Source organism: Orycteropus afer, unplaced genomic scaffold, assembly GCF_000298275.1.
Source record: "Orycteropus afer afer isolate SDZICR_OR568_19922 unplaced genomic scaffold, OryAfe1.0 scaffold00016, whole genome shotgun sequence".
NCBI classification, from domain to species: Eukaryota; Metazoa; Chordata; class Mammalia; order Tubulidentata; family Orycteropodidae; genus Orycteropus; species Orycteropus afer.
This window is the reverse complement of record NW_006921603.1, coordinates 17,851,238-17,859,031: the sequence shown is the minus strand read 5'-3', so window position 1 is coordinate 17,859,031 and position 7,794 is coordinate 17,851,238. Positions and strand designations below refer to the sequence as shown.

General features: G+C 35.9%; 1 protein-coding gene across 1 annotated transcript in view; it reads right to left on the bottom strand.

The window, feature by feature from the left end:
* LEPR (leptin receptor) overlaps window positions 1-7,794 on the bottom strand; it is a 117,955-nt gene that overhangs the window by 77,529 nt on the left and 32,632 nt on the right. The window contains exons 5-6 of the mRNA XM_007959390.1: window positions 3,707-3,723; window positions 2,392-2,665 (exon numbers count right to left, since the gene is read on the bottom strand). Coding sequence (XP_007957581.1) covers window positions 2,392-2,665; window positions 3,707-3,723 — 291 coding nt within the window. The remainder of the gene's footprint in view (window positions 1-2,391; window positions 2,666-3,706; window positions 3,724-7,794) is intronic.

The following is a 7,794-nucleotide window of genomic DNA, read 5'->3' as shown; positions in this document are numbered from 1 at the left end:
ACAAAAGAGGTTTCATTGAATAAATTAGGGTTGATCTCCCTGTAGTGGAAATCTATTCAACTCACTGCTGTTGAGTTGGAACTGACTCATAATGACCCCTCCTTGGATTTCTGAGGTGGAATCACTACGGAAGTAGCTTGCCCTACCTCCCTTCCAAGTAGTGGCTGGTGGGTTTGAACTGCCGGCCTTCTGGTTAGCAGTTACATGCCTTTCTATACAACCATTGAAAATTATATTGCAGAATAGTATTTAATATTGTTGAGTTTAAAGAAGTTTAATAAATAATGCCTATACTAGGATTCCTGATTTGTTAAATAAATAAATAAAAAGGATATGTATAAATATGTTTTAAAATAGAAAGAATGCCAAAATACCAAAATGTTCATAGGCATTAGCAGTAGATGATAGAAGATGACATATTGTATTCTTTGTACATTTATACATTTGCAAGGTTTGTACAATTAACAGGAATTACTCATATATAGAAATAATCATTACATTGAAACATTTACTAATTCATTTTTCTTTTAAAGAAATAAAATGGGATTAATTTTTTTTTTACATTCCATATTTTCAGGAATTAAGACATAGTTTTTCCCTTAAAAGTAATGAGGTTTTACTTTATTGACATATTACAAATATTAGTTACTTGAAAGCAGAGACAGCTAAACACTAAAGCCTGGAAACAATAGGGAAAATTCATTATGTTCTTATGACCAGAAATAAAACAAAAGACACCAAACAGAAGGGGAGTCACAAAATTATGAGCTATCATACAGTTCTTATCTGCATACAAATATGCCTTAATATTAGAATTCTAGAAATAAATTTGTCCTTGCCTCCTCTATGTACCCAATCTCAGATATACCCCATATAGTAGTGCTTCTGGTAGTACAGTGGGTAAGGCATTTGGCTGCTACCCAGAAGGCTGGTGGGTCAAACCCACCAGCTGCTTTGCAGGAGGAAGAGGAAGCAATTTACTTCCATAAAGATTTACTGCCTTGGAAACCCTTTGGAAGTTGCTACGAGTCAGAATTGACTCAATGGCAGTGAGCTTTGGTTTGAGTATTGCTCAGAAGAGGCGGCATTACTCACGCTCTCCTCTTTGCATCACATTCCCACTCACCCTCCTCCGATCAGGTCCTTCCTCCCCCTCAGTCCACAGAAAGTACTCTCTTCAAGGTCACTACACCATTGCCAAATCCAATGTCAACCATCTGATTCATTTAACTCCATCTCTCAGCAGCATTTCACATAGCTTCTTACTCCCTCTTTCCTGAAATACTTTTTTCACTTGGGTTCCAAGACACCATATTCCTTTTACTCCTCCTTCCTCACTCTTCATCCCTTGTCTTTCTCTTCCTAAACTCTAAACAGGTGATCTCATACAGTCCCATAAATATGTCTATGCTTACAACTACCAAATATATATTTCTCCTGAACTCTAGACTCATATGTCCAACTACCTACTCAATATCTCTTGGATTCCTAATAGGCATCTCAAACTTAATGTCATCTTAATGTGACTTAATATGTTCAAAAATGTAATTTATGTAAAAACCCATTGCTAATGAGTTGATTCCGACTCATAGTAATACTATAGGACAGGCTAGAACTGCCCCACAGGATTTCCAAGACTATAAATCTTTACGGAAGCAGACTACCTCATCTTTCTCCCACAGAGCAACTAGGGGTTTAAAATGCCAACCTTCTGGTTAGCAGCACATTCTTTAACCTCTGAACCACCAGAGCTCTGATACATTAACTACCTTAAGTTAACATTTGTCTATATCATTCATATTTGTAATTATGCATTCAAGTTGGTCAAAAGAAATTTTGGGACTCATTGCAGTAGGAAAATGGTATCAGGGCATTACCTATTATCTAAGATTTTCTTATAATCAGATTTATACAATAAATTACTTATTTATTTGTTTATATCCTTATTGCTTTTCTCTGCCCACTATTGTTTTCCCCAGTTCTAGAAGGCAGGAACTTTGTCTCATTCACCACTATTTCTCTAGCTCCTAGAAGAATGCTGACATACGTGAACCTCTAAGACATATTTATGGAAGGAAAAGGTTCAGGTTAAAAAAAAAAAAAAAAAAAAAGCCTTCTGATTCTTTTCAGATATAGTTATCTAGATATGGAAAATGATTACCAAACAATACAGTTTTATCCATTAAAAAGACCCAGAAAACAAACTGTTTCCAAAAGAGAGTTGAAGTTACTATTGCCAAGATATCTATGCTACTTAAATTGTTCTAAAAACTGCTAATAATCCTCCCTAGAAATCATACAGCATTGGCCAAAGTAAGTAAGCTAGAGCAAGTTTTTAACCTGTATGTATGGCTGATGTTTATATCTAGTATCTTTTAATGTACAACTTACCTATATTTATGGGCTGAACTGACATTACAGGTGACTGAAAAATTACTCCACCAGATGTGATTTCCAAAAACATAAGATAAGTATAGTTGAGTTTGGATGTTGACACAGGGACATAACATTCACAACATTCATGAAGACTGCAGTTGCACTGAACAATCTTAAAACTGTCTTTCTGGGGGGGTAGAGATAAATCTAATACTTCAGACCTATAATAAGATAATAAGAGCAAAACATTAACATATGCATGTAATTGTTGGGTAGGTTTAAAAAAACACTAGAACCAAATTAAGATAAGCTATTCTGTACCCTCATTTGGCAGGGGGAGAAATATTACATATAGAGAAACAAATATAAGGATGACAGCAGGTTATTTGCCAGAAATAATACAAGCAATAAGACAGTGGAGCAATAGTGAAGTACTGAAAGAAAAAAAAAATTGGCAAACCTAAAATTCAATGTCCAGCAAAAATATCTTTCAAAATTAAGGTGAAATAAAGATGTTCTTTAGACATACAAAAACTGAAAGAATTCAACATCATCTGACCTTACTATAAATAATTAAAGAAAAAATTACATCAGCTCTCAAGACTTGAAAATAAACCTCTGTTCTCTGAAATCCTATGAGAATGGCCTTACCCTCCAGACTGGTTCTTGGCCATACTCTCTGGATTCTGAGTTGAGGTTCCACTGCCCTGAGCTTCAGCTCTGCCTTCTAGGACCACTAAGACAGCAACTCTGCTCCCTCAGCTTTGGGTGCCCCTTTCTACTAGTCCATCTGAATGGCCCACCACCTAGCCCTCAGCAGGCCCCATTCTTCTGCCTCTTGGTCTCACCTGGGCAGTCTCTCTCTCTCATCTTTTGGTGGCAGCCTCATCACAATGGCATACCTTAATGACAGCCTCACACTCCAGAATTGAGTTGGCAAAGATCTGACTTTTTGAAACCTAGGAGGCTGTGGCCCTACTCTTTGAGACCCAGGAAATCATGGCCCCAGGCTTTGAAAAAAAGAAGGCCCTGCTTCTCACACTCTTTCCATCACTTATGCTGATCTCCAAGCTGCTCGAGGGATGGATCTCTTCTTTTACTGGAGGAAAACAGATGTAGCTCCTTTGGCCTGTTTCCTGCCTGTAGAATTCCAAGAGGCAAACAGAGTTCTCGCCTTTCACTCTTTCTCTGTCCACATCAGTCTAAATTGATATGTTTTCTGATGTGGTCATTGGTTAGATCCATCAGTCACAGGCTTAATCTCTTTCATAAAAGCTTGTGTATTCATATCCTTGGTGAAAATTCTAGGACACATGTCCTTAGTTTGTACAACAAAATTTTCCAAATCTTAAAGTTTTCTTTTCATTTTGTGCAGTTCATTTTTAAGTTCATCTCTTTCCTCTTGCATTTTACTATAAGCAGCAAGGAGAAACCATATGGCCCCTTTAAGATCATGCTCAGAAATCTCATCAGCCAAGTATCCAAGTTCACCAGTAACATTTCTCCCTTCTGCCAAACATTTTAACATAATTCAGACAAGTTCTTTTCCACTGCATAAAAAGCATCGCCCTTCCCCCACTGTGTAATCACATGCTTAGAATTTTCTATTAAAGCCTCACCAGAAGCACATTTAATGTCCACATTTCTAGCAATATTCTGTTGCTGGTACTACTATATGTGTCATCTAAGATGACAGACATTTTTTCTGTAACTCTTGTCTCTTCCTTCTAAGCCTCTACCAGAGATGCCTTTGACACACGTAATTCTACCAAAAATCTCTTCAAGGCAATCTAGGCTTTTGCTATTGTTGTTGTTATTTGCCGTCGAGTCAGACCCAACTCATAGCAACCCCTCCTTGAGTTTCCCAGGTGTTACCTTAAAACTCTTCCAACCTCTACCCAATTCCAAAACCACTTCCACATTTTAGGTATCTGTTAGATCAGCACTCCAACTTCTTGGTACCAAATTCTAACTTAGTCATCTAGTAATGCTAAAACAAAAATAACACAAGTATTTTAATAAACAGAAATTTATATTCTCACAGTTTTGGAGGCTAGACGTACAGATTCAGGATGCCAGCTCTGGGGAGAGGCTTTCTCTCTCTGTTGGTTCTACAGGAAGGTCCTTATCTCTTCAGCTTCTGGTTCCTGGTTCCTTGGAGATCTCGGTATCCCTTGGCATCTATCTCACCCATCTTTGCTCACTCACCCGCTTGTTTAATTTCTTTTATGTCTTGAAAGATATTGACTCAAAACTCACCCTAAACTAGGCCTACCTCATTAGTATGTTGTTGTTGTTGTTATGTGCCATCGAGTCGGCCCCGACTCATAGCGACCCCTCCTTGGGTTTCCAAGGCAGTATCACTATGGAAGTAGGATTGCCCAACCTTCCTTCCGAGGAGTGGCTGGTGGATTTGAACCGCCAGCCATCTGGTTAGCAGGCATTAGTATAGCAAAGACAAGCCATTTCCAAATGTGATTATAATCACAACATAGAGGTTAGGATTTATAAAACATATTTTTGGAAGACATAACCCAATCCATAATAATAGCAATTCTCTTCTAATCAATCTCAATGAAAATATTAGCAGAGTATTTGTAGAAACTGATGATATAAATCTAAAATTCATATGGAAAAGCAAAGGAACTAGAACAGGCAAATCAACTTTGAAACTGAAGAACATATTTTGAGGAATAACAATACCTGACTTCAAGGCTTACTATAAAGCTACAATGAAAAAGCCAGTTAGGTATTGGTGTTAACATGGAAAAATAGATTAATGGAACAGAATAGCAAGTCAAGAACTAGACTGACACATATAGGGCCAAATGATATTCTACCAATGTGCAAAAAGCAATTCTGTGGAGAAAAGATCATCTTTTCACTAAAGTGTGCTGAAACATTGAGTTATTCTATGGGGGAAAAAAGTACTATACATACCTTCATATTAGTTTCAAAAATTAACTCAAATGGATCATAGACATAAATGCAAATTTTAAAAAGGATAAAACACAGAACAGAATTTTTTTTTTACCTTGCATTAGGTAAAAATGTCACACCAGAGGCATGATCCAGAAAATAACAATTTGATGAACCAAAAATTATCAAAATTAAAAACTGCTCTTCTAAAGGCTCATAACTATGCAGAGAGCAAAAGGATAAACCACAAACTGAGAGAAAATATTGGCAATCATGTATCTGATAAAAGACTTGTCCAGAACATAAGAACTCTCAAACTCAATAATAAAATTACAAATAACCCAATTAAAAATCAGGCAAAAGATTTGAACAGACATATCCATCATAGACAATATCAGAATGATAAACGAGTATAATAAAAGATGCTCAATATCATTAGTATCTGGGAAATGCAAACTAAAACTACAATTAGATACTACTATCCATATATTCAAATGACCAAAATTAAAAAGACTTAACTATACCTAAATTTGGTCTATATATAAACACAGCATAAAGAAAAATGTGAACTCTAGTCTTCCCATAGGAGCTCTAGTAGTGTAGTGAATAAGGCATTTGGCTGCTAACCAGAAAGTCAGAAGTTCAAACCCACCAGCTGCTCTGTGGAAGGAAGATGGGTCATCAACTTCCGTAAAGATTTGCAGCCTTGGAAATTCAATGCAAGTTGCTATGAGTTGAAATCAACTCAATGGCTGTGAGTTTGGGTTTTTTGGTTTAAGTCTTCCCATACACACTCAATTAGAGAGCTTTGTTTTGAATTATGATAGAATTTCAAGTTTATTGAATTTATTTGTTTAGGTAATAGAATTTATTATTTATTCTTAAAAAAATCAATCAGCTGAAAAACCTATATACAGATATCCATGAGTGTAACCCTATTCGCCTTCCCACCCTTGTTCAGCTTGCATGCTTATGTATCCACTTGTAGATGATTATTATTACTGTTATTGTAGAATTGAGTGTGTAATAGTGTTCACCTTTATTGTATATTGCCTTTTTCTTTACATAAGTTAATATGTGTCTGCCCTCCCACCCCTGGTAACCTTCAAAGAATGTTTCTTTCTGCTACAAACATTTTCTTGACTTTCACAGAAGTGTTCTTACACAGTATTTGCCCTTTTGTGATTGACTAATTTCACTCAGCATAAAGTCCTCTTGGTTCTTCCATGTTAGGAGGTATTTTGCAGATTCATCATTATTCTTTAATGTTGCATAGTATTCCATGTGTGTTTGTACTGTAGTTTGCTTATCCATTCATCCTCTGATCGCATTTATGTTGTTCCTATCTTTTTGCTACTGAGTATAATGCTGTGACGAAAATGGGTGTGCATATATCTGTTCATGTCACAGCTCTTATTTCTCTAGGATACACCTAGTGATGTGATTGATGGATCACATGACATTTTTATTTCCAACATTTTAAGGTAGCACCATACCGTTTTCCACATTGGTTACACCATTTTACAGCCCCATCAACTGTCTATGAGAGTTCCAATCTTTCCATTCCCTCACCAGCACAATAATTCATGACACTTAGAAATGATATAAAATTCAAAATCCAGCATCCATAAACACAGCAACACTTATTTATTTGAATATTAACTATGGCTACTTTTGTGCTGCAAAGGCAGAGTTGAATAGTTCCTACAGAGCCAGTACAGCCTGCAACTCCTACAATATCTGATCCTTTAAGAAAACAGTTTGCCAGCTTCTACTCTACACCAAAAAAAGTCATTTCATTCTCCCTACTGGTGAGTTGAAGAGTAAAAGATGCAAAAATAAAGAAATCACATTTAACGTGCCATCAAATTTCATTATATAACATTTTTAGAATTTACTGAAAATATGTTTAGATAGATGTATTATTTAAAACATTCCTCAAACTACCCTCTAAAGAAACTAATATTGTCTATTTTACAAGTAAGGAAATTGAAGCTCAGAAAGGATGCAGACTATTGCATTATACCAGATGAATGGTGGGCACGATACCAAGGATGTCTAATTTCATAGCATAAATTTTGCTATTACCATTGCCATTTTACTCTGGGAAATTTATAAGGACATTAGTGCCCACAACAAAAGAATAATTACAATCTGATTTGGGTGAATATAAATAAATTGGAATACTAGAGAGTTTTATAATTATTTCAAATTATTTCTTTCTCTGAGGTAAAATAACAAATTTCTCTCATATTTATGAGAGAAGCTTTTCCAAGTCTATGTAAAATCTGGAACCTACTAGCACTGTTGCATGCCAAGGCCAGCACAAGATTGTATTTCACTTTTCAAGGGACTTTTAAAAGTCTTTATAAATACCAAATGATGCTCTGAAACTATGGTAATTTTAAAACATAAGAATTAAAATGGAGAGTTCCAATAAGATGGTGGACTAGGCAAAAAGACTGCACAGACCCTCTTCAACAAAGAAAAGGGAAACCA